The 27,944-nt window shown below is 43.3% G+C and overlaps 1 protein-coding gene across 2 annotated transcripts in view; it reads left to right on the forward strand.

Annotated features, from left to right (window-relative positions):
- Positions 1–19,242, forward strand: part of CASP6 (caspase 6) — a 30,789-nt gene extending 11,547 nt beyond the window's left edge. The window contains exons 2-9 of one of the 2 annotated variants that reach the window (XM_066573837.1): positions 9–167; positions 5,677–5,718; positions 7,112–7,154; positions 8,830–8,979; positions 10,596–10,672; positions 11,569–11,744; positions 14,161–14,320; positions 18,256–19,242. In XM_066573837.1, the coding sequence (XP_066429934.1) occupies positions 9–167; positions 5,677–5,718; positions 7,112–7,154; positions 8,830–8,979; positions 10,596–10,672; positions 11,569–11,744; positions 14,161–14,320; positions 18,256–18,488 (1,040 nt within the window). In that variant the 3' untranslated portion in view covers positions 18,489–19,242. The remainder of the gene's footprint in view (positions 1–8; positions 168–5,676; positions 5,719–7,111; positions 7,155–8,829; positions 8,980–10,595; positions 10,673–11,568; positions 11,745–14,160; positions 14,321–18,255) is intronic. The other variant, XM_066573838.1, reaches the window with a different exon arrangement.
- Positions 19,243–27,944: the final 8,702 nt, after the last annotated feature.

Genomic DNA, 27,944 nt, shown 5'->3' on the forward strand with positions numbered 1-27,944 from the left:
ATCTTTAGAGGTGAAAAAGCCGGCTGCAAAGCAGCAGACTGTGCTGGATTCACAGCGCAAAAGACCAATGCCCATGGTGCAAACTCTCAAGGCAAGTCGTCCCAGGGTGACCAATACAAAACCCTCAGATGTTGGTTATGAAAGGGTGTTGCCTGGAGAGGTACCAGGTGAGGTCTATAATACACTCCCAATAATTGTTTTATTGTATTTTTGTTGTTTAGTCCTAGATTACAGAGTTGTACGAAGAAGAACATCCTGGAGGTGAGCATGTGAGGATCGAATTAGAGAGGTGTTTAATCTAATTGTGTTGGGTGATCAGAGTGTGTGGGCTGGTTGATGTATGGACAGGAGGGAGGCGATGTACGGTGGTGCAGTGTTGTGGAGAGTTTTATAGGTGAGGGTAAGACGTTTGAATTTAGTTCTGTAATGGATGGGCAGCCAGTGCAGCGACTGGCATAGTGCGGAGGTGTCTGAGTAGCGGCTGGACAGGAAGATGAGTCTAGCTGCCGCTTATAGAATGGATTGGAGAGGGGAAGGCCGATGAGCAGCAAGTTGTAGTAGTCGAGTTGGGAATGGATGAGGGCAACAACAAGTGTCTTTAGGAGAGGAGACAATAGGTAAGGGTAGAAAGTGCACGTCTTGTGGTGGCAGTGGGGTTACTGTAGGTTGTAGGCTTTTCTGAAGAGATGGGTTTTCAGATTCCTTTTGAAGCTTTCCCAGGTGGTGGAGAATCTAATGGGTTGAGCTAGCAAGTTCCAAAGTGTGGGTGATGCACAGGAGACGTCCTGAAGACGATTATGTGAGAAGCAGACATTGGGAAGAATTGGAGGAGGCCTTGCGAGGACCGCAGGTTACATGTCGGGAGGTATTGGAAATTAGGTCAGAGATGTATGGAGATGACCTGCTGTGGACAGCTTTGTACGTCCTAATAACTTGAATTGGATTTGCTGGTCAATAGGCAAGTGATTGGATTGGCAGAGGGGGAAGGCAGGAGAGTTGAGGATGGTTTAGACAGGTGCAAGGCATTGGAAGGGAGGCCACAGAGGAGAATGTTGCAATAGCCTACACAGGAGATGATGAGGGCATGCACGAGAATTTTTGTTGACTCTTGGTTGAGAAAAACAATGTCCAAGAGATGTTGTTGAAGTGAAGGCAGCAGCAAGTGGTGAGGGTTGGTATGTGTGGCTCTATTGATTAGCCCACATGTAAGAAGGTGATCTATGTGATATTGTACCAGTGGATAAATTTACATTACCTGTATCCTCCCCATACAGTGGTCCTTCAACATTAATTGGTTCGGGGATGACCATTGTATATTGAAACCATAGCTTTATGGAATACTGGTAACTGATTCTGAAGCTGCAACATGTCAGCTGAAAGTAATGCAAAATGAAATAAAATTAAGTAGCTTACTAATACAGATAAAGCCAGAGCTACTGGAGCTATGAATCACTAAGTTGAGGCCAGCAGCTTCTTCAGGGTTTTATACAGTACATGCAGTGTGCCAGAAAATAATATGGAGCCACCCTTAACTGATGTCCAAAGGAGCAGCTCATGCTGGCACAGGTAAAGCATAGTACAGGATGTGTATTGTACTGGGTGCCGCTACTAGAAAACCAATAGCCATGTACATCAGTAATACAGGTGTTTACCATGTTGGATTTTCCAGTGAAGTGAACAAGCTGCAAATCTGGACTGTCTGCTAAATAAAGTTTCAAGTTACAGTGCTCCGGGAAATACCATTGTATACTGAAAATATTGTATCCTGGGACCCCTGGAACCTGAGGGGCCACTGTTGTGTAATAGGCTAATATTTTGTAATCGTGAAATAGTGATATTATTATAATTCATTTTCAGATTAGTAGTTAGAATACAAGCATACAATGTATAATGGAAGAGCCAGGCAACTTTGGCTTAGTTCTGTGCCTAGTTTCACTTCTTTGCCGTTGAGTTCTAGTATTTATAACTTTATAGATATTGTTTTTCTTTGATGGCACTTTAATCGTGTTCGGCATAAAAGGGAGAGACAGAAATAAAAATATGATTCTATAAATGATTAATCCACTGAAGGTAGAAAGTCCTTTTCAGTGAGCTGGGAACAAGGTGAAATTGGAGTGACTCATAATAATGAAAGCTGGTAAGAGTGTAAGCAAAGTCTTGCACAGCATAAACTTCAGGGTGAGCAATGGAACAGTCCTTGAATTGAAGTTGATATCTGTTGGAAATCAAGGACTGCTTTTGTGCCTACCTTGAATATGTGCTAAAGCATAGATCACAACGAGAAACTGAAACGGTGTACAATGTGAGAGAGGCTTATTTGGGCATTTTTTCATAACTTGAGACTCGTTGTGTGTGTGTGTGGTCTTCTAGCGACCATAGTCATATAGTTATGATAATGATTGGATATGTAATGAAGGCCACTGCATGACCCAACAGTGGACACCAAGCTCAGTAATGACTTTAACCCTTTCCAATCCAATTTGTATCCTGGTTTTCCTAGGGGGCTTACTCTTTTTCTGCTGTTATACAACAGCACTATATGCTAGCTAAAGCCAGTACTGCATGAGGTGACACGTTGGATAGGCTCCAACAGTAGAGAGGCTGGCAATATACAGTAAGAGAACCCTGACGGATGTCTTCCAACATCGGAGCTGTACAGCCTTAAATCATAATGTCTTCAGAGGTCAGACAGTGGATTGGAAAGGGTTAAAATAGATTTACTTTGTAACAAGTATGCAGTGTGATCCGAAGATAAGATGGATACACTGCGAGGCCTCTGTTCTCTAGTCCTTTGTGAATTGAAAAACGACCAGGTTATTGTCCATGAACATATGTTGCAAAAAATATTTTGCTGGGCTCAGACGGCCGTAAGTAGTTGTGCTCTACATGCAAGAGATACAAGTGTGAGCACGCAGCAAGTACGCAATGACATGCCTAATTGCTGCATGCCGCCAATCCCCATGCACTATATTGGTGTGTATGTGCACATAATACGCGCCAAGATGGAGCACGCTGCAAATACACAAACATATAAAAAGCAGATGTGAGTGGCCCAATAGAAATGAATGGGCTATTGGCACGCAACACCCAATGACGATACGCCTGTGTGAGACTGGCCTAATGCTTATGGTATTGCTTTATCTGATGAGTAAAGAGAATAACACTTCAGCTCCACAGACATAGAACAGCACTTTTACTAGATGAATAAAATCCCTGTAACCTGGTCTCTTTAAGAGATGCGTTTTGGAGGCGACAGGGGTCGTTAATCATTGCAACAATTAAGGATCCCAAATGCGACTGTCAAGTGATCCTCGTATATGGATTTTATTCATCTTTCTAATAAAAGTGCTGTTTGCTCTTGGAGCTGGGGTGCTTTCCCCTTTGATGTCTGGACTATACTGGATCTGTGCTCTGGACAGAAAGAGGGATGATTTAGGTGTCAACTGGATAAACCTTTCTGCTGCTGATCTGTAAGTTATATCTGATCAGGCTGGTATAATACCGCCATGTTTGTTGCCCAAGATCCTTGCTCATTTTTTGTGTGGACTGTTCTCACATTAAACATTTTCCTATGTTTGAAACATCTGGTATAATTTTGGAAACCTTAAAATAAATGAAATTTAGCCAGAATACCATCAGAATAAGACCTCATGTCCACGGGCATAATTCATTTAGCAAATCCAGGTGTGTCTCCTGCTCATGAAATCTGCAGATCAATTTTCCCATAGGGAATCATTGACCATCCGCGGTTAATTTAACATCGGCGGATGTGATTTATTTTGATTTGCGGATTTCAAGCGTGGGAAAAAAGCGCAGCATGCTCCATTTTAGTGCGGATGGGCTGCACTGATCTCTCTGGGTGCGGGAGATCCGCAGTGCATCTGCAAATACATTTGTGGATGCACTGTGGGTTTGAAGGTTAAATTTAATTAGGAATTAGGGAAAAGGCTGGGAGGTGGGCTTGCATTTTTTCCATGCACGGATGACATGCAGTGCATCCACGTGTGGCACATCTGCAATCTGTGGTCTCCCGCAAGCCAAAATAATACAATTTAAAGATCATCTGCAGTGCATCTGCTGCAGAAATCCGCATCAAATATCCACGCGGGCCATATTATGCCCGTGGACATGAGGCCTGAATCCGTATGTAATCTTATTCTTTGATCTTCCATGAACTGTAATGATTCACAATGTTATGGAATCAAAGTAGTACTTTTATGTAAATAGAAATAGCAACATGGTTAACTATTTTTAAACAATTACATTTATATTGAAACATCTCCTGTATTAGCTGTGCCACACTTGTCATCAGATCTCATACAGCCCGTAACTTACCTGCACTGACATAGTCGCACTCCTGCGGAATCGGTGTAATTGTTTATGAACCTTTTATAATACCTGACTGATTGGCAAGTATGGGCCCTTTTAGGCAAGCTGATTTATCCTTCGAGCGAGCAAATGACGTCATTGTTGGCTTGTGTACTCTGTATATACAGGCAGATACATCATTCGTTCATTCCAATGAGAAATAGTTCACAATGGTTCAGTGTTTCACATTCGCTGTATAAGTGAATGATGATAACTGAATGATTGCTGTTGAAACCGTACGATAAGTGAATGAGCCAATAATGATTTCTATGCCTGCAGAAAAGGAACGACAAGCAAAAAGCAAACAATTACCCTTTTGTCATTCAGTCATTGGCTCACGTTTAGACTGAACAATTATTGTTCACTTTCGTTCATTTGAATGATTTTAAAACTTTTTTTCACGATAATTGTTCCGTCTAAAAGCACCCTATGACTAGTGCTGTGCCTGAGGGGGTGATGCATGACACAGGCATACAATGAGCACCAAAGATAGAATTATAGGGGGAAATTTAGCAAATGATTTGTGCTACCTTTGTGGAGTTAAATTGCAAATTATGGCGCCTGCCGTTATGTAGATTTTTTTTTTTTTGCTATTTTACACTTCTGTCATCACTTCAAAAGTGACAATAAAAAGTAGTTGGGGTTTAGCGAGCCTAGCATGTGCTGTGATGCTCCTTTAATTTTCAGTGGGACTAATGGAAATGGCCATCCTGTGATAAAACAGGATTCTGGTACAACCCGTGAAGTTGGCTGGACATATTAGATAGAAGTAGGTTGCTGGTTGGATGGTCAAAAATCTTTTCAATGATGCAGCCGTACATATTTAATTCCATATTGGCTAATAGAGTCCCTCAAACTGGCCATACATGGTCAATGACATTGAGCGAAGGGTGAACAATCTATCTGGGAACATTCTTTTGAAGAAAACAGCTGATTTCTTTCCCGGTGATGACTGTCTATTGTCTGTGGCTAAAACATTAGTTTTCTGTTAAATTTCACCTGATCAGAAACGCTCTTTTCTCCTTAGGGAGAGCAACTATATACTATAAACTAAGTGAGGAGACTCAAATGGCCACGCACGCTGATGAAATCATACATTTTCACCAACTTTAGTAATGTGTATGGGCAACTGATGTCAGGAAGAGAATTGGTCCATTTTGAGTGATGGAAATAAACAGCACCATAGTCATACTGGTGAAGGACCATTATACCCGAAAACTTACCTGTGTAGCTTTTAGTGCTGTGAATCCTTTTCAGGCTTTACGTACATTTGATTTCCTAATAATAATGTTTTATTACATTTTATAGGTCAGGAAGAAATTGACAGCAGAAAAATACCAGAAAATAAAGGTAGGGTTTTTTTATTTTACTTTTTTCATTAAAAAGCCTTGTTTTTTCCTGTGTATGTTCTTTTATTACTTACCAGAAGGCCACACAAGACCTAGGCAATGTTTATACATGACTGTGGGCAATAATAGCATGTTAAAACTCATTCTGTACCTACTTCCCATGTCTATGATGCTTTTAAGGGCTCCTTCACACAAGCATGTGGTGACCATGTATTACGCGCGCGGGTTTTGTGTACCAATCTGCCTTAGGCCAAATGCACACGACGGGGTCGGATTCCACATGCGAGATCCCGCAGCGGAATCCAACCCTGTGTCTGGTCGGCAAACCCTGCGTTCCTCTCCGGATTCTTGATAATCTGTAATGCAGATGTGCTGGCCACCTTTCCACAATGATGATTGCAGAGGGTCACGGATCACATGGCTTACATTTACTTCAATGGAAGCTGTCCGTGTGGAAGCCGCGCTGGAATAGAACATGTTGCGATTTTTTTTTTTTTCCCTCCGCAAGCGGAAAATCGCAATTGATGTATGCTCGCAGACATGGAAATGCAATTTTACATAGCATGTTTATGGGCAGTATTTGCTGCGGAACCCATAGGCGGACTCCCACTCCGGATTCTAAAATGCAAATATGCCCGTGTGCATTGGGCCTTAATCTCCCATACTGCCGCTCACACAAATTATACAAAATAGGTACGGAAGAAAGATCACAGCTTCTTGGGGAGATTGAGTGCACGCAGCCAGTATGGAATGTCATTGTGTACTTGCTGCATGCCATGCGGTGTGTGACCCTTACGGGCGGCATGCAGTGATTTATGTTCGTGTGAAGCCGCCCTGACTTACATATGTATGACAGATTCCTCATGCAGTACAGACTTGGAACTTCTGAGCACAGATCTCCAGCATTTGCGTTTTCTGCTGTTGCTGAAATTATGAAATTCATCAGATGACATTGTGATTGTCACTAATAGACATTATGGCTATGACTATTATAAGGGCCCATGTGTCTTGTGCCAATGCCCTAGTAATGCCGACCTTTGTAGGGGCATCACCCACTATCATCCATACAGTGGCCTTCACTTATCAAAACTAACAGAATGATTACCAATCAACGATGTATCTCATCCAAAGAGCTTTTTGCATGGACAGGCAGCAGCGACTAGAATTAATTTAGACTACACAATTACCGTTGTATGCTGAAATGTGTCTGGGGCTTCAGTCACATAGGACATGACACATGAGTGCTTCTTTTACACAACCTGCTTATTATATGGCATGACATTCTAGGTAGCTGTAGAATACTGCTAAATTCATATACATAGATTAACGGATTTGTGTAAAATATTGTATAAATGAGATTGCCTCCTTTAAAAACTTCCATTTACTTTTCCTAGATGGAGATGCCGGCATCACAGAGACGGATGGTTGGTTTGCAATGTGAGTGGACTTGCAGTATTTATTAAGATATTTATAAGGAATGGGATTGTGTTCATTATATTTGGGAGCATGAAATATAAGCAAAGAAAAAAAGGCACATTCTTGCTTTGTGTGCAGGAGTTGTACTATACATTCAGTTTTAACATATTCTGTAATCTAAAGCTCAGTTTACATTAGTGTCCAGTGGGTGGTAGGCGGCACAAGGTTCAGGATACAAAGCGGACACCGGACTCTGACTACAAAATTAAAGCTTTTTATTACAACTTTTAAAGACAAAAAAAGGTGCTTGTACTGGATAGATGAAAAGTAGGTAACAGTTGTGCAACACTTTAATGTTTAGTACCAATGGCCTGACTAACCCTAACTAGTAATCACAACACTTACAATACACAGTAAGCAAGTCACAGTTGGTGTACATCTTTACAGGAAAGTACCCGTATGATGGGAAGTAACATTTTTAGAGAAAGTAATAAGTCGAACACTGGGATTTACCGCACACAGTCTGTATGTCACAAATTGTCCCAGAACTTGTACACCACAAAAAAATAAGTTCTTGTTGACACCAAATTCCAACAAGATTCTGGCGGAATAACATGGTTTGTCTAGGTCTCCACCTAGTAGGCCTGCTTACTATCTGACTCTGGTTGTTTGTGAGTGCACACTTAGCCTTTACTGAGGTGTCTCCTCACTTACAAACTCCAGTGTCCTCTGTACTGTGATGGTGGTGAAGCAATCTCTAATGTCCATCAGAGGTCTCTGATCCAATAAGCTGTACAATGAGGCATTAGTCTCTGTAATCGTGCCAGCAATGTCCCTCTGGTGGTGGCCTTTGTGATTTTGGAGTTTGAATTTTGGAACTCCTTCAGACATATACTCTTAGCAATCCTTCCTAGTACAGTGCTGCTGCGGCAACACTAAGCAGCCTGCTGAGTCTCTCTGATGCCCCTACCCAGGACAGCTACATAAAGTCCTTAGTGGCCTCCTCTGCCATCTCCTCTCTTTGGCACATTTCTCCCCCACTTCTTCCGTCCTCAGAATGTTCGTACCCATTCCGAGGATGGAGCTTTGTTTCGGCGCAAGAACATTTACTCGTGTGAATATTTGTTCACATGAGCACATAAACTTTTGCAAATGCGATACCATTTGTGTGGCTCCCCCTTACATGAGCATTAGTTTTTCTTCAGGAGTTTTGTTATTTTTGATGGTAAGAATAGTGGCGATAATCTAAAGGTTGAATATACCAGACCACCCCCCCCCCCCAAAAAAAAACAACAAAACAAAAAAAAACTGACAATCCAAATCGATTGACTATAATGGGGTTCACTCACTTTGTGCCAAGCTGGCTGGCTTTTGCATGTAGGGCTTTTTCTTCCGATATTTTCAGTCACATCTGTGACGGAACCTTCGATGCAGATGTGAAACGACCCTTACTTCAGCTAGTTGCTCCACTGCCCCACTTACTACTCACCTGTTTCATATATCCTAGGAGAGACTTGGCAAGTTCTTACCAGTGTCTTTAACAAGTAAAGGCTTCTATGTGTTTTGTGTATTTGGCATTGAAATGACAAAGTATCTGAAAAATGGATGATGTGTGCTGTTTAACAGTAAAATGCCCTCCTAGAGCTTATATACAACACAAGTGATCTAATATATTGTAATTTGGTTATATTTGAAGGTCTCAAGCACTGGATCCAGCTGCAGAGTATAACATGAAAAACAGACGACGGGGCTTGGCACTAATCTTTAACCACGACTGGTTCTTTTGGCAGTTAACACTACCAGAAAGACGGGGCACTAATACTGACAGAGACAACCTCATCAGAAGGTATGAACTAAATCATGCTTATGGCGTGTTCACATGTCGCTGCTCTGCCGCGTTATGGTGCAGGTCTGCAGCAGATTCCACACCCTTCAATTTGAATTCAATTGAAAGGGTGAAATCTGCGGTAAGTCTGCATCAAAATCTAAGACAAAATCCGCAGCAAAGCAGCTGCATGTGAACTCGCCATTAAAGGGAATCTGTCACCTGCACTATTAACTAACGTATGGTATTGTTAGGAAATGTGATAGGGAGCCGGGTGGTGTATTTTTTTTGTATTCTCCTGCAATCCTGCATTGTCCGTTACTATAATCCGCACACCAATCTGACTCTTTTGAGAGTCCTATGCGTGCTGTCCCACAGACTTGTATAGGAGAACGTGTGCACAGGACTCTGAAAAGAGTCAGAATTTTGTTCGCAGCACGGACTTCAGCGGCAGGCACTGCGAGATCCAGGGAGTATAAAAAGACATCACTCGGCTCCCTATCACCTGCGCTAATGACACGATAAGTTAGTTTATGCTGCTTTAGGTAGGTGACAGGTTCCCTTTAAATTCACTTATTAAAATGGGGAAAACCTAGTTTATTGCAACAATGGACATGAGTATGAGGACTTGTGGAGTATGATGGTTAAACTGCAACTATAAGATGCACTTTTTGACAAGAAAATATATTGCTGAGAAACACCGGCATCTGCATCCAAAGTCACGGTTGATGGCTTCTTCCTTAGTGTTAAAAGGGTTGTCTTAGACTTTATTACTGATGACCTATCCTCAGAATAGGTCATTAATAGTTGATCAATGGATGTCCGTGCTTGGGATCCCCACTGATAAGCTGATACCTGACCAGCTGTCATGGCAGACAGAGCCAGAAGTAAACAACTCTGTCCATAGTGCAGAGGCCCAGTTTGGTAATGCAGGCAATATGGTAATTGAATTTAGTGGGAACTATGTGGACTCTTACCGATCAACTATTAATTACTTATCCTGGGTATAAGTCATCAGCAGTAGAGTTGCGGACAATCCCTTAAAAATTTTCTGTGCTCCTTCTTTGGTGGTGCAGGCCTGGTTGTGCCCCCAGGGTGGCGGTTTCTCTCCTCCCCAAACTGTTTAGTGAGCCTTAGCTTAGCAATTGGATGCACCCCCTGCACTTGGCCGTGATTTGTGGGATGGACTTTTCTCTTGCGATTTGATCGCAAAGCCTTCATACTTTAGACTGAAGTACGCCCATTCATTAATTCCCAGGATGGGGAAGGATTAGCTCTGGCCGTGTTTATTGTAGAAATATGCAAGTCTTATGCTTTCTGTCCATACCACAAGAACTACTAAGGTTCAAAATGTGTATGCGGTACAGGATGTCCTGTTTTTACTGATCTTTTTAAACCTGTGAAAAAAATGCAAGTTTTATATTCCTAGTGGAGTGCTGGATTTTCCTACTTCCATTCTGTCTGTAACACCCCCCCCCCCCCCCCCACCTCCGAGCACCCCTTTTATTTTATTTTAACAATCTTCTTATTTTGTCTCATGAAGTTCACAAGCTTGACATTTTGTAAAATTCGAAGCGTGGAAATCATTCTTTTAAACCAATTTCCAATCTACCTAAATATTGCTTGTCTGTCTTCAGGTTAACTGACCTTGGGTTTGAAGTAAAGAGCTATGATAACCTCAAAGCTGTGGAGATTCTTGAGAAGATCCATGAAGGTAAATGGTTTCTTATTCTTCATATTATTACATTTAGGACAAGAAGAGCACAAATATGGCTTTTTTCCTTACTTCTTACTCCCTAGAGAAGGAAAGCTGGTATCTCATGGGTGATGGGTTTCATTGCATTACACCCATAGCTCCTGATCTTCAAACTCTGTGACGTTAGGTGATGTGTTGTTTTTAGTGGCATGACGTGACATCCCTCGTGACGTTAGTGTCTAAAGACTCTAGCACTCGTCACCATTAGACAATCGGAATGTTGCTGTTCTCATTGTATCACATACAACCTGTTAGGGTATGTACTCACGAGGCAGGACCGCTGCAGATTTTCAGTGTCAAGACCTCACTTTGCCTTGTGAGAACATACCCTAAAGCCACGTACACATGGAAGAGCCGCAGCGATGACCGTACAAATTATGTAGACAAGAATTTTTAAAATTCTGTGCACGCGGTGTGAAAAAACTCTGCATGGTTCTGCAGCAGAATTGACATGCGGTGCAGATTTTAAATCCGCATATCAGTTTATGCTGCGAATTTTCAGTGCAGACTCCACTTCTGCAAATGAAGAAGTGGAAGGAGTCTCAAAATCTGCACCAGTTGGTTCAGATTTGTTGCTAATTTTCTGCTGTGGAAATTCTGCAACAGTTCCGCCCGTGTGAACGCGGCCTATCGTTCCACATCCGCTACTAGAGGTAGAATCACTGGTGTACCTGTGGTAGCGGGCAGATCTTCTGCCTCGTGGTACAATGCATCTCATCGTTCTGGTTGTCCTACTCACAATACATTGGTGGAGGTTTAGTTAACGGACCTGTTTTAGTATAAACAATTTATTATTCTTTGTCCGATTTGCTAGTCTCTAATTTATGCTTTTGCTTTTCAAATGCCCTTCCCAGCTGCAATGAGCGATCACAGTGATGCGGACTGCTTCCTCTGTGTGTTTCTGAGCCATGGAGAAGATAATCACGTTTATGCTTACGATGCGAAAATTGAAATTCAAAGACTGACCTTTTTGTTCAAAGGAGACAAATGCCGGAGTTTAGTGGGAAAACCTAAGATTTTTATAATCCAGGTAAACAATTGCTGATATATTTTTTTCATGGTTTATATAGACATGAAGTATAAAACAAACGCTAGTGTACCCCTTATTGTAAAATCCAAGAGTATCAGAAGTAACCAGTGACCTTAACTTAAACATGTCAAGGAACTTAGAGGTGACTACTACTCTTAATTTTTAGAAGAGGTTCACAATATCTCCAACCTCAGTACCCTATATACAGTTCCAGCCATTGCCACCAACAATTCAAGAAAACGGCACCAACCACAAGTGCCCCCACGCAATATAAGGCAGTAGCTCAAAAAGTGGCAATCACAATTCCTATACAGTGCATGTACAGTGGTCTTGTCCCCAAATAGAGCCAACTGCACTGTAGCTCAAGCCTCACTGTATGCTTATCTCCTCCAAATTCCCAATGTGCTGCACCCTGCCCCAGTTACATGTCAACAGCCACTCATATGTAACTTCCTCTTCGTATGCCAGATGAGATGGAACTCACAAAAATGATGTGACACATAGCCTACCTTCTGCAGGAGGCAAACTAGTGGCATCTTTTGATGTAAGACTGCACCAATGTACCACCTTATGGCCCATTTACATGTAGCGATCGCTCAAAATTCGTTCAAACGAATGAAAATGAGCAATAATCGTTACATGTAAATGCGGGCATCGGGCACTTTTCATTTGAGCAATGATTTTAAGGTGAACTTAAAATCCATCGTTCAGCTACTGAGAGATAAAGCAAACACATTTATCTCTCAGTAGACCACACACTGTTATCTACATGGGAGTCGGCAGATAATAATGTAATCTGCTGTCAGCCACTGGGCAAAATAATGCAGCTGTGTGCACAGCTGGGCGTGTGATTAATCACATGCTGGGCTTTGCAAACAGCTCCTATAGGACCTTTTACATGCAAATGAAGATGATAAATAATTAATAGCCAGAGCACTAAATCTTTCAGTCATTTGAAAGCTTATACTTGTGTGTAAGTAAGAGTATTGTGTATACAATGGTCCAGAAGGCCAGGATGGTAGCAGTCAACTTTCTCTACAGGGAGTCCTACTGTCTCTGACAATCAGCTCCCCTCTCCTACAGCTGCATAAGCTTTCCATGTAGCTGCACTCTACGGAGACTTTAGAAGTGTATCTGCAGAGTTGGATGTGGATCAGCCCAATATTAAAGGGGTTGTCCCGCGAAAGCAAGTGGGGTTATACACTTCTGTATGGCCATATTAATGCACTTTGTAATATACATCGTGCATTAAATATGAGCCATACAGAAGTTATATACTCACCTTCCCTGCGCTGGCGTCCCCGTCTCCATGGTGCCGTCTAATTTCAGCGTCTAATCGGGCGATTAGACGCACTTGCGCAGAAGGGTCGTCTTCCTTCTGGTCGGTCCGGGCACGAGTGGCGTTCTGGCTCCGCCCCCTTCTACGTGTCATCGCGTAGCTCCACCCCATCACGTGTGCCGATTCCAGCCAATCAGGAGGCTGGAATCGGCAATGGACCGCACAGAGCCCACGGTGCATCGTGGGTGAAGATCCCGGCGGCGATATTGGAGGAAAAGAAGGAAGAAGTTGCAGACAGGGGATTCGGGTAAGTAAAATTTTTTTTTTAAATTTCAACACATCCCTTGGGTTTGTCCTGCGCTGAACGGGGAGCCTATGCAAAAAAAAAAAAAAAAACCCGTTTCGGCGTGGGACAACCCCTTTAAGTACAAGCGGTTAAAAACTGAGGAAACACTGTTTGTTCCTTGCATGAAGTTCTTTCTACTTTCCAAAAACTGTGTGACTAACATCTGTGCCTGAGGTCTTCTGCAGGAAGGGATAAGTAGATCTATGTAGCACCACTCGCCCTCTAGTAGATAAGATTTGTGTGTTGTAAAGCCAGAACAATGCTAATATGAGAGCGAGCCTCATCCAATTTATTATTATATTAGGAAAAAGATTAGAAGACTCATGCTGCTGGTTCCCAAGAAGAAATCCTAATCATTGGTGTCCTTTTAAAGGGTTTCCCACAAACTGAAGTGATGACATATCTTTAGAATACTCCATTACTTCTAGATCAATAGGGGTCCAACTGACTGAACCAACAATGATCATTGATGAATGGTCTGCAGTGCTAGTTTAGCATTGCTGTTCGTTCAGTGATTTTCTCTGCATAGTGGATAGCCAGACATCCAATCTCTACACTCTTCAGTTTGGTGGAAGCCCCAGAGTTTGAACCCTCACTGATCACAATGTTATGGCATATCCTAGTAGTAAGCCAGAACATAAATTATGGTAATCCCATTTTAAATATATATATCGAGACTGTTAATTTGATATTCTTGTCTTGTTTTGATGCTTTATTACCACATGTACTGCATTAGGGAATAAATGGACATGTCACTTATGGAGGTTATTTATTCTTTCATCTTAATCCAGGCTTGTCGAGGTGTTCAACATGATGAACCAGTCATGTCTACTGACTCTACTGACAGCAGTGTGAACGTTCCTGAAACTAATACCACTGAAGTAGATGCAGCCTCTGTGTATACTTTACCTGCCGGGGCGGATTTCGTCATGTGCTATTCTGTTGCAGAAGGTATCAATGTCCTGTATTGTAAAGAACACAACTTGTCCTAAAATCACCCACCACATGCTAGGTAGAAACAAGTGGAATCTGTAATTCTCCATTATCAAGCAGCTAAGGCAGTGAAGTTCAACCATTTCATGTCATATTTAAGGAGGGGTATCGTTTTACCTTAGGAAGAGCACCTAGAAGGTGTCAGGAGACTTATAAGGCCATTCGTGCTCCTCTAGGAAATATGCAATTAGGAAGATGGAACAATACCTCTACAACGCCACCTATTGGAAGGCAGCGTTCCTGCAAGTCAATGTTTCAACAAGCCTTGTAACAATGACTGGAAATTATGTTCCACCTTTCTCTTTGCATATTTCACAGAGGAGCGTGGATGGCCTTATAAGTCTCCTCACATCTTCTAGGTGCTCTTCCTAAGGAGAAACGACCCACTAGCCAAGCCAGAAACCTACTGAACACTGATGAAAGACAATCACCCTAAAACAGCTGTCCATGCATGGTCCTCTCTTCCTTCTGGAGAAGACTGTCTCATAATTCCCAGTCATTGTTACAAGGCTTGTTAAAAGGTCTGACATTGACTTGCAGGACTACTGCCTTCCAATAGGGAGTGCTATAGAGGCATAGTTCCATTTTCCCATTTGCATGTCATATTTAAAGAACACTGGGTCTTTCTGAACTTTGAATGTTGTACCCTCCCTTGTCAGGAGTATCTGGGAATGTTCTTTGACAAGATTTTTCACATACTTCTGCAATCAGAGATACATGTTCTTGTCTTGCATCCACTTACCCATATACTATATTTCTGGCCATCTTCTGGAACTGAAATCTGGTACTGGGGCAGTGGTTCCACAGATCTGCCCTCTTCCCAACATTTGACGTACATATAAGTATTCAGCAGGAGGTAGCTCCTGCAAAATGCCATACCTCATGGTGATCATGTACTCACAGAAGCCCAGAGGTGAGTGACAGGTGGGCTAGGGAGGTTATTTTTGTCAACCCTTCATCCTCCCCCCATCCACCCCCACATACAATGCTATTGCTGTATGCTGGTGAGCTGCTATGGCAGCTGTAGGCCTTAAAATGACCTCCAGGGCATTGAACTACTTTGCAAAATAAAGTTATCGTGCTTACCACATGCTAAATGCTGTTAAAAAAAAAAAGAGCCAGAAGTGCTGCTTTTTTCTTTTGTTAATCTCGCCTGCCAAAAATGGAATAAAAGTGATCAAAATGCCATACATCTATTTCAAAATGTTACCAATAAAAACTACAGCTCCTCCACAAAAAAAAATTACTTGCACAGCTCTGTTGATAGAGAAATTAAAGTGTTAACCCTTTCCAATCCACTGTCTGACGTCTAAAGACATTCTGATTGAAGGCTGTACAGCTCTGATGTCGGAAGACGTCCAGCAGGGTATTCTTACTGTATATTACTGGCCGCCCTGTTGTCGGGGGCCTCTTCAGCATGTCCAATACCGCAGTACTAGCTCTAGCCAGCAGATGGTGCCATTGTAAAATGGCAGAAAGAGAAAGCCCCCTAGGAAACCCTGAATCCAAAATTGGATTGCAAAGGGTTAAGGACGTTTGAATCTGGCGGCATAAAAACATTAAAGGGGTTGTCCCGCGGCAGCAAGTGGGTCTATACACTTCTGTATGGCCATATTAATGCACTTTGTAATATACATTGTGCATTAATTATGAGCCATACAGAAGTTATAAAAAGTTTTTTACTTACCTGCTCCGTTGCTAGCGTCCTCGTTCCCATGGAGCCGACTAATTTTCGCCCTCCGATGGCCAAATTAGCCGCGCTTGCGCAGTCCGGGTCTTCTTATCTTCTCAATGGGGCTCCGTGTAGCTCCGTGTAGCTCCGCCCCGTCACGTGCCGATTCCAGCCAATCAGGAGGCTGGAATCGGCAATGGACCGCACAGAAGAGCTGCGGTCCACGGAGGAAGAGGATCCCGGCGGCCATCTTCACCGGTAAGTATAGAAGTCACCGGAGCGCGGGGATTCAGGTAAGCGCTCCGGTAAGCTTTCTTTAGGTCCCTGCATCGGGGTTGTCTCGCGTCGAACGGGGGGGGGGGGGGGGGGTTGAAAAAAAAAAAAACCCGTTTCGGCGCGGGACAACCCCTTTAAGTGTTTTTATTGTGCAAAAGTAGTAAAACATGAACAAAAAAAATTATATTAATTTGGTATTCCTGTAACCATAACGGCCAGCAAAATAAACTTATAATGCTTATACCTCTGGGTGAATGCCATGTAAGAAAAAAAAAAATAGCGCAATTGCAGTTTTGTTTTTTCCCTTTCAACTATTCCCCTACTACCCAAAAAATAATTTCAATAAATCATATGTAGCCTATAAGGACCAATGTCCACCGGCGGATTGAATTCCGCATGCGGGAGCCCACAGCGGAATCCGCCCCTGCCCACAGACGAGGACACTGCTTACCCGTCCAGGTCTTCTGCATGCCTGGTTACGTCTTCTATTTTCTACACTGCGGATGTGTCTGAAAGCGCCGACCGGTGCGCCGCCATACATGTGCAGTGCAGGTTTTTTTCAGTTTTTTTTTAAACTCCTGCTTTCCCACTGTCCGTACGCAATTGAATTGCTGACGGGCTGCGCATCTGGCAGCTTCCATTAGCTTCATTGGAAACAGTCTGTGCGGGAACCGCACTGAAATAGAGCATGCTGCAATTTTCCGCAAAAGAAATCTGCATGCTTTAATTCATGTGCGGACGCCCATGATTCCCCATGGGCAGCTTGATTTGCAGATCTTCCGCGCAGATTCTGCAAATCAGATTCGCCCGTGGACATTGAGCCCAACTGTATCCTTACAAAATGCTACCTTATATTTATGTTGGAGTTGGGGGTACAGTTATACCGTTTATAGGGTAAGAATTTGTAACTCTGGTTTAAAACACATTTTTTAGTATATATATATATATATATATATATATATATATATATATATAATATATAAAGATGAAAGCCCTTACTCACTCACTCACTCACTGACTGACTGACTGACTGACTGACTGACTCGCCAAAAGTTCTCCAACTTCCCGATGTCGTAGAAACATGAAATTTGGCGCAAGCATAGATTATCTCCAAAATAGGAAAAGAAATTGGGTCCCAACTCGATTATTCAATTCTAGCGCAAAAGAATTGGCGTCAAAATTTTACGTACATAATCTAAATCTCTCACTTCCCAATGTCATAGAAACGTGAAATTTGGCAGGAGCATTGATTATGTCATAAAAAGGAAAAGCTTATGGGTCCCAACTCGATTATTCAATTCTAGCACAAAAGAATTGGCGTCCAAATTTTACGTGCGGAATGTAATTTTCTCACTTTCCGGTGTCATAGAAACGTGAAATTTGGCACGAGCATTGATTATGTCATAAATAGTAAAAGCGAATGGGTCCCAACTCCATTATTCAATTCTATGCGCAAAAGAATTAGCGTCCAAATTTTACGTGCGGAATGTAATTTTCTCACCTTCCGGTGTCATAGAAACGGGAAATTTGGCACGAGCATTGATTATGTCATAAATAGGAAAAGCTAATGGGTCCCAACTCGATTATTCAATTCTATGCGCAAAAGAATTAGCGTCCAAATTTTATGTACGTAATCTAATTCTCTCACTTCCTGATGTCATTTTATATGAAGGAAACGTCGCATGGTTACCTGCACATGGTGTTTCCTGGGTAACGCAGAGAACTATGCAAAATGGTGAACATATGTTTTTCCTCAGTATCTCTAAAGTAACCACGACTTCATAAGATTTTCCGTGTGAACACCAGATAAACACCAGTACCAAATTAACTCGGGCGAAGCCGGGTATATCAGCTAGTACTGTATAATTTGTAAATATCGATTTAAAGAAAAAAATACTTTATGTACTTAAATGTTTTTTTAGTATTGCTTCATTTTTATTCAAAGGCTACTATTCTCATCGGGAAACTATAAACGGGTCGTGGTACATTCAGGATCTGTGCGAAGCATTTAAGAAGTACGGAGCACAGCTGGAATTTACTGAATTGCTGACGCTGGTGAACAGGAAAGTGTCTCTGCGCTCTGTTGAAAATTGCCTTGATCGGAACGCAATTGGGAAGAAACAAGTTCCCTGCTTTGCATCTATGCTGACCAAGAAGCTTTACTTGAGACCAAAGTAAAACTTAGTTGTTTTCTCCTTTATGGAACTGTAATTTGGTCATACGGACTCATTTCAGAATAAAAAGCCATTAACCCTGCAATACTACACCTTCCCGGGCTGACATAAAAACAATGAAAAAAATATGAAGATGATCACTTTTGTTCTGCAAAAGTAGTTGTACAACAGTTGCAATGAATGGTGCACTCGAGGCCCCAGTGTGATCGGGTGAATAGGGTAGTATTGCAGAGATAAGGAGGCCAGTAAGCATTTCACTTAGCTGGTCTCCAAATGTTTACCCGTTGTGCTGCAGACAATGTTATTGTAGCCTGTGAATAAGGGATTTTATGTCTTTTACAAATTCTCAGGAAAATGTAGGGTACTTACAAGTCTGACTATAGAAGTAATCAGAGGCGTAACTTGAAGCTCCTGGGCCCCGATGCAAAACTTTGAACGGGCCCCCAACTATAATGCTTTACTTATACTACTGGGCTCCCTATATGGAGAAGAGAGGCCTTATAGGCCCCATAAGGCTCCTGGGCCCGGGTGCAACCGCATCCCCTGCATCCTCTATAGTTACGCCCCTGGAAGTAATGCTATAAGTCTGAAAATAGATTTAGATTCTGGGTGTTTTTATAGACTGCAACTCTTTATACAACTCCTGCTGATACATCTTGGCTTTTTCTTTATGGCATTACTACTGCTTATCTTCCGTACTGTAATGCATTTTTTATAAAGAAGCGTGGATCTATAGCAATAAAGTATAATTTCTCACACGTCTGTTTTTAATATCAGGGTAATTGTGCCAATGATCGATTGTGCGAGGATGCATTTGTAAATAGAATTAAAGCCCATCATCACTTGCTACACAAAGGAGGGTGATTCATCAAAACTAGTGCTGAGGGAAAAGTGGAGGCGTTGTACTTGGCATCCGTTGACACTGCCCCTTCAGTTCTCCATCAGGAATGAGAAATGGAACCTGATTTGTTAATAAGGGAAACTTCTCACACAGCAGGGTTATGGTCGATATTTTGCATTAATTCTTTAAAACCATTACTAGGAGTGGAACAAACACAGAAACAGTATAATGGAAAGATTTGTACCTCCTCGGTGATTTGCACTTATTCCTTTGGCTTATAAATACTACCATGTGGAAAAAGATCAAAAGTCTTCTGCTTGATACACAGCACATAACTTAAAAAAACAAAACAAAAACAATAGATTCTTTAAGGCCTCTTGCACAAGGCACATGCGGATTTTGCATGCAGATCGCATATGATCGCATATTCTTTGAGACTGTGTTTTTCCTGCACGGATGTACGCGTATAGACAGCATTTCATCCGCGCAGAAAAAAACGCAGTCACATCCCAAACTTACGAATACGCTTCCATCCACAATGACCATTGCGGATGGCATGCGACAAATATGTTTCCATAGAGATCAGTGGAGCCAGTCATCGCGTAATCCGCGATAAAATAGAGCATGCTGCGTTTTAAAATTGGCTCCTAGAATACGCAATGCAAATCCGCTTATGTGCGTGGAGCACAGCGAAACATATTAGTTTCTATGGCCAGCTAGTACAGCGGATTTCAGCTGTGGGAGCCGATCGCAGATTCCGCACTACAAATCCGCCTACGTAAGTTGGGCCTAAGGGCTTACTCACATGGGTGTATATCGCCTGTGTATTACACAGTGCAAGAACCCCATTGATTTCTATTGGGCTTCTCACACCTGCATAACACGCAAGTGAAAAAGAATGCAACATGTCCTATTTTGGTGCGTATTAGGGGCGTAATACCCACCGAAATAGGTTATGGAGATTTAACATGCCCAGCACATATGCCTGCACATGCTACTGAGTTAAGGCATGGTGGGTTTCCTAAACTTCATAGCACGCTGTGCTGTCATCCCATAACTTCCATAGAAGTGAATTGCGGTTACGGAACCAGCATAGCAGTGAGCTCAGCTGTTTCCAAAAGCCCACCACCTCTTAATAGCAATGCATGCAGGTTGTGGAACCCCTGTTTTTAATATAGGTGCAGGTCCCACCTATCAATTAAGCACACAAAAGACTTAATAGAAAGAATTTTTACATTTTATTAAATAGAATGATATTAAAATATCAAATTACAGAAGAGATGAGTTCCCAAACAAAAGAAATAATGCATCAAAAAAGGAAGACCTCTATCATGTCATCTAAATAGAGACGTGTATGCAAGAGATATCAAACCTTATCACAATCATGTTTACAATGATGACTATAATACAACAAACATATTAAATACTACATTCACATATACAGAGCAATAATAGGAACACCTGTATAAGGGCACCCACCCACTGGCGATTTTTTTTTTCCCTGCGAAATTCGCAGCATTTTTTTCTCTGCAGGGGTCTATGGGACTTGTAATGTTAAAATCGCGATCGCGCAAAATCGCGATTTCGCGGTAAATTGCGATTTTGCGCGATCGCGATTTTAACATTACAAGTCCCATAGACCCCTGCAGAGAAAAAAATGCTGCGAATTTCGCAGGGAAAAAAATTGCCAGTGGGTGGGCCCCCTAAGGCCTAATGTCCAAGGCGGGTCGGATTCCACATGTGGGAGCCTGCAACGGAATCCGACCCTGCCCGCAGCCAGCAACCGCACGTACCCATCCGGTCTTATTTTTTCTGTATTGCAGATGTGTGCGGAAATGCCAGACGGCGCACATGCATAATACAGTTTTTTTCTTTTTAAACTCCTGCTTTTCCGCGGAAACGGGGGCCTGTCCACAATGTCAGCTGCAGATAGGCCATGGATCAGACGGCTTCCATTGACTTCAATGGACGCCTCCTGCACAGAATCTGCAGTAAAATGGATCATGCTGTGATTTGTTTTCCATACCCAAAAGCCCTTAAAACAGATCTGCATGCTTTAATTCAGGTGCGGACACCCATGTTTTCCTATGGGCGGCTTGAAATGCAGATCTTCTGCACGGATTCCACAAATTAAATCCGCCTGTGGACATTGTAAGGCCAGTCAGTGCCTATTCTAAACCCAGTCTACTGCCAGAAGCATATACAATGGTCATGTGAGCATCGGAACTGGACCATGGAGCAACAGAAGAAGGTGGCCAGGTCTAATGAATAATGTTTTCTATCATGTGGATATCTGGATGTGTGTATCACTTACCTATGTAAGAGATGTCTTCTCATAGTGCATCCTGGTGCCAAGACGGTGGCGTCAAAGTGATGCTTTGTAAGGTCTCTGCCCTGCCTTTCTGCTTCTGTCCAGCGCTGACAGGGTTAACCAGGTCTCTGCCTCTCAGTTCACCAGTGTGGTTAATTAGGCATTACTTCCCTATTTAAGGTGAGCTAATGCACTTCCTGGTTGCCTTTTGAAATGTTGTTTTTCACGTTCTGACAATCAGCCTCACTGGTCATTCTGTCGGTGTCAGTACTGCCTGCTCTCTGAGTTCTGTCTTGCAGTCTGGCTTATGCTTCCGTCTGTGTGCCAGCCTCATCTGGTTCCGTGTATTACCCCTTCAGGGATAGTCAAGTCCGAGGTTCCAGAGCGGGGCCGCCTATAGCGAGGCGATCGCTCCGCTTATAGGTATGGTCCTGCCATCTACACTGCAGCCAAGGGTCAGCCTTTCTGTGTTCTGAGTTTTGTCTATGCCTTCCCAGTTCTGTTGGTACTCCTGTATCTGGGTTGGTTCTGTATTTTTTCCTCAGTCCACCTATCTGAGGAGTCAGCTGCAAACCACTCCAGAACTGTCATCAGCCTTGGTGGGTTGATCCAGTGGATCCACTAAATCCATTTATTAAAGAATTATTCCCTAACATGCTTATTTCAACCACTACTAGGAAACCTTTGGTCCTGCATTCATCTGGAGGTTAAGGGGTAGTTTGAATGCAGTACTGCATCCAAACTTCCCCTTTTGCCATGTATCACCTACCTAAAGATCTTTGCAGACGAGGTACACCCCTCCATATTGATGGCCTCTTAGGCTGGATTCACACCGGGCAGACTTCCAGCGGTTTGGCCGCACTAAAAAAACGCAGGGAATTCCGCAGGAAAAGCGCAGCTTCAAAACGCGCTGCATTTTGCCACAGGCATTCCGCTGCGGTTTTCTCTCCCCATAGAAAGGAGCGAGACCGCAGCAGGAAAAAAAAAAGACCTGCTGCATCTTCTGAATCCTCATCGCAACCCTGGTTCCGCCCGGCTTTGCCACAACGGATTCGCCAAACCGTGTGGATGAGATTTTCGCTAAATCTCGTCCACATGGCTGGCTAATCCCGGGATTAGCGGCCGCAGGCGGATTTGCTGCAGCGAAATTCCACAGGGAATTTCCACGGCAAATCTGCCCCGTGTGAACCAAGCCTTAATGTGTCATCTTATAAAAGGTTCTTGTAATCATCAAGCTGGAATCAATCACAGATCTACTAGGAAAAGCAAAACAGCGTGTAAATACTTTCGGTATACATATAATAAGCAGTTTAACAAAATATGAGGCACACTTGTGCCATTATCAACGTATGAACTCATATCTACATAGTTCCAGAAAGCCATTTTGCAATTCCCTTAAACCAATAAGTCCTCTTCAAATGCAGATACTTGGTACGATTCTTCTTTCATCAGTTCCTCCTTGGCCGTGCAACATGTAGGCCTGTATACCGATCTGTCAGGAGTATTTGTTCCTGCATCACTGAGGTCTCATCACTCCAGATATAACATAGGGTCATCGACAATCTCCTAATTCCAACTTCTTCACACAATCTTTATCATTGGGCAAATAAGGAAACCTTTCTAGTTCCTCTTTCTTTTTAGCTGCTTGAATAAGGAAAAAAAAACAAAAACACACTGTTCAGGGTTTACCATCTGCACCTCCCTTAAACCAAAGTATGTGCGAGGATCTGCAGAACAGGAAAATCCTCCTATCACTTACACTCACCTAGACTGAAAGCTTTCTGTGTTTTTGAAAATCCATTCCAATCAAGGGGTAAAAAATAAATAAATAAATAAATAAAAATAATATATATATATTTTTTTTTTTGTTTTAATTCCATTTTTCTGCTCCAAAAAACAGAATAGACAAAAGGCCCCAATGGAACCCTAAGGCCGGTTTCACACGGCTGAGAATCTCGTGCGGGACTTGCGCGAATATGAACTCCATTCTTTTGGATGGAGTCATATACCTGGGTGATGTTCTTCTTCACTGTGATGCAACGAGGGAAAATATCGTGGCATGTTCTATTTTTTCGCATCCCTCACATGCTATCGCACGTGAAACTCGCACGAGACGATCGGAAATTCACAGAAGCGTTTTTGCCTGAAAATCGCCTTGCATCCGCAGGTAAGATGCAGGTTGACAAGCGTGATATTTGGCTGAGTTTCTCACCCCGATATCACACTCACCCGTGTGTAGGTAGCCTGAAGAAGTGAACAGGATGTGAATAAGCCCTAACTATATGCAGATATAAATATTGCTATATTCAGCCATGATCACGTTCTTTAGTAGAGTTGGGTACGTTTTCCGACCCCCTTACAGGCCTCCAAATTCCACAGATCTAAATTCAATTGAGCATTTATGGAATGTGCTGGAAAAACAAGTCTGATCCATGGAGGCCGCACCTCATAACTTAGACCTAAAGTCCTGGTGCCAGTTACCACAGGGCACCTTCAGAGGTCTTGTGGCGACCATGCCTCCATGCGTCAGGACTGTTTTGGTAGCGTGAGATAGACCTAGCCAAAGTCAGGCGGGTGCTATTAAGTTACACTTGCAGAAAAAGGCTGTATGTGTACTTCCTGCTATAAAGGTAGAAGGGCAGGTACAAACACCAATTACCAGCAACATACCAAAAAGGGCAAAATAGTACATGGGGAGGGGCACAGGTGCAAAATACTGATAAAACCCACTCACACACCGACCATTCATAGGGGGGGCTGCGTAGGGTTATGATCCGCTGCTAACGTTCTGGTGCCAGATGCCACTGGATGCTTACCTTCAGAGGTCTCGGAGACCGTGCCTCAAGGGGTCAGAGCTGTTTTGAGTTTCTTGAAGTCTCATCTGCTTTGCTGCTACTGTGTTATGCATTTGCCAACAGAAAATCCACATCTTATATGTAATTGGGCAGATTTACTATTAAAAATGTCATACGTTTTCTGGCACAAATTGTGCCCGAAAACACTAACATATTTTATGCCACATTTACTACTTTCTGACACTCTACAACTCATAAGACAAAAAGGAATTCCTTTGTGGGAAAGGGCTAAATACAACATTGTGCGCCAAGTTTTGGTTCAATTTTTATCACAATCTAGCCAACTCATACCTGGTATGAAATTAGCCTAGACAGTGTAAGGCTGGGTTCACACAGGGCGGAATCCTGCTGGAAATCTCGTGCTTTTGCTGTAGCGAAAAACAGCGAGATATCTGCCGGGAAAGCACAGCTTCAAAATCCGCGGCACTTAGCCATGGGTTTTGGAGCGGCTTGGCCGCATGCTTTTGCGTTGCTGCTGGCGCTCCCCTAGAGGAGAGCACAGCCCCATTGGAAAATAAAAAACAGACATGCTGCGGGAACTTTTCTTCTAAACACAAGGCCCGCGGGCTGAATCCGGCCCGCTGCCTCGTGTTATGTGGCCCACAGCGTGCCGACGCCGCTCACCACTGAAGCGATCACCAGCGGGGGTGCCGCAGCTCCCCGCTGGTAATCGCGCTGATCCCGCGCACACTGACGTCAGTGTGCAGCCAGGATCCTCCTCCCCGAGTCCCCTGCTCATTAGTTCTGCAGAAGAGGACTTGGGAGGAAGCGTGTCGGGCTACACACTGACGTCAGGGCAAGCAGAGAGAGAGCGACACTGACAGCAGGGAGAAGGTAAGTATATGGGTTGGGGGGGTGCTTATTACCAGGGGGGGCTGGTTATTTCTGGGGGGGGGGGGTTATTACTGGGAGGGACTGCCTATTACTGAGGGGTGGGGGGCTGCTTACTACTGGGGGGCTGCTTATTACTGGGGGGGCTGGTTATTACTAGGGGGGCTGCTTACTACTAGGGGGGCTGCTTACTACTGCGGGGGCTGCTTGTTACTGGGGGGGCTGTCTATTACTGGGGGGAGATGAATTATATGCTGCCCTATGTGTGTGCTTGGGGCGGGAGATAAATTTTATGCTGCCCTATGTGTGTGCTTGGGGGTAGGGAGATAATTTATATGCTGCCCTATGTGTGTGCTGGGGGGGGGGGGATAAATTATATGCTGCCCTATGTGTGTGCTGTGGGGGGGGAGATAAATTATATGATGCCCTATGTGTGTGCTGCCAGGCGGGGGGGATATATTATACTGCCCTAAGTGTATACTGCCAGGATATTCTAAATGTCATAATTAAATAAGTATGCACTAAAGTCCAACCCCCTTCATAACCCTGCCCCATATAACCAAAGCCCCGCCCATGTCCCGGCCAATCCTGCCAGGCCTTGTAAAAATGGTCTTGCTTGAAGCCGGTCCCTGGTGTCAAAAAGGTTGAGGACCACTGGTCTAGGACATTCATGGTGCGGCCCATGTGAGCCATGCTAGCCAATTACAGCAGCGGGTTGAGTCTTAGACTACTAATGCATACTGGTCCACAGCGTGCATTGGGTAATCAGAGAAGAGGTGCGGCCATCTTTGTTCAGAATCGGAGGGTTGCTTTAGTGTTATGGCGGATTGGTGTATATTGACACTACTAGGCTCTATTTATGCCAGTGCCTGGCATAAATTATGGTAGATGTGTTGCGCCATGGGTGGGCACATCCCTGCCAAGCCAGATCTACGTTTGTGAAAAAAGTGAGCATTGCATAAAAGTGAAAGTATAATAGCGGGGTCCCATGGGTAGCTATAGGACCCAATACCTCCGAGTCTGTCGGCTATGGTGGCCTATGAGGCTCAGCTTCTGGCTGAGCATCATAATACATTGCTATACTTTTGAATTTCACCACTTTTCACCATTCTTATAGTCCCCTAGTGGGGCAAAAGTGACGTTAAAAAGTTTAAAAAGTTAAATAAGGCCTCCTTCACACGGGTGACACCGCATCTGCGATATCGCATCGCTGCAACGTGCGATATCGCTGAGATTTTCTTGCAGCAGTACCGCGATTTTGTAGCGCTACAAAGTCGTATGTGATGCTACAAAATCACGTGACTTTGTATCATCTGCTACTGCCAAAGTTGCATCGCATCGCATGCAAACCACGTTTTCATGCTGTGCGATGCAACAGAGAGGAAGGCTCCATAGACAAACATGGGCTACAAAACCTTGCATGTCGCGGGCATATCGCCGGACCTGCGAGGTTTGTGTGTCGTTTTGTAGCATGCTACAAAGCATCTCATGTGTGAAGGAACCCATAGGAAACCATGGGCTTCACATACATGCGATTTGTAGCATCATAGCAATGCTACAAAATCGCGCGACTTTGTCGCCCGTGTGAAGGAGGCCTAAAAGTCAAAACCCCACATTTTTTTTCCCTAAAGATGGACTATTAAAGTTGCTGTTAGCAATTTAGTTGTTCACGACCCTCGTTGACTCTAAAGACGAGCTCCCTCCATGTTTTTCGGTTTTGCACTACTTTTCTCAGTTGTGTGATATCCTTGCTAGTATCAGCTCTGACAGTATCAGACCAACAACTGTAAAAACCTTTTATTGAGAATGTTATGTAATTTATTCTGAATTGTAAAAATGAAATTTAAAAAATTGTGGATTTTTCCCCACAAAATTCCTCTTGTATAAATTTTTAATGTACCACAAAATTTCACCACCAAAAAATACAGCATGTCCTGCAAAAAAACAAGCTCTCATATGGCTATGTCACCGGAAAAAGTTATAGTATGGCTCTAGGAATGTGACAATCAAAAAATAAAAAAACACTGAAAAATGAGTTTATTAGGCACAAACAGGCTTGAGTTCTACGACTACTATACATTCATGTACAGACTTTGTCCTTCTCCCTATAGACTGTGCTGTCCTGGACACATATTTGCACTTTCTGCTTAGGTTAAGCAGCGCTGCTGATTAGAGCCACCTGATTGGCCAGCAGCCGTGCACTACACACTACAGTTAAGCAGACGTGCACTACACACTACACTTAAGCAGCACGGGGTTAGGTTTAGGGTTACCTAAACCTAACCCCAACCCTAACCCTAACCACTAACCCTAAACCTAACCCTAACCCCGTGCTGCTTAAGTGTAGTGTGTAGTGCACGTCTGTTTAACTGTTGTGTGTAGTGCCCGACTGCTGAAGGCAATCCGCGTGCACGCTGTGTAGTCACGTGGTGCCGAAGAGCCAATCAGGTGGTTCTAATCAGCAGCGCTGCTTAACCTAAGCAGAAAGTGCTAATATGCGTCCTGGACCCCGCATACACTCCAGAGTGCCCCCCCTCTTCGTATAATTACGGTAACACACGCTGTAGTGAGAGCGGGTCTCCGGCGGCCATGTTCTTGTATACCATCACTTGCCTTCGGTTA

This window comes from Eleutherodactylus coqui, chromosome 7 (genome assembly GCF_035609145.1).
Source record: "Eleutherodactylus coqui strain aEleCoq1 chromosome 7, aEleCoq1.hap1, whole genome shotgun sequence".
Taxonomy (NCBI): Eukaryota; Metazoa; Chordata; class Amphibia; order Anura; family Eleutherodactylidae; genus Eleutherodactylus; species Eleutherodactylus coqui.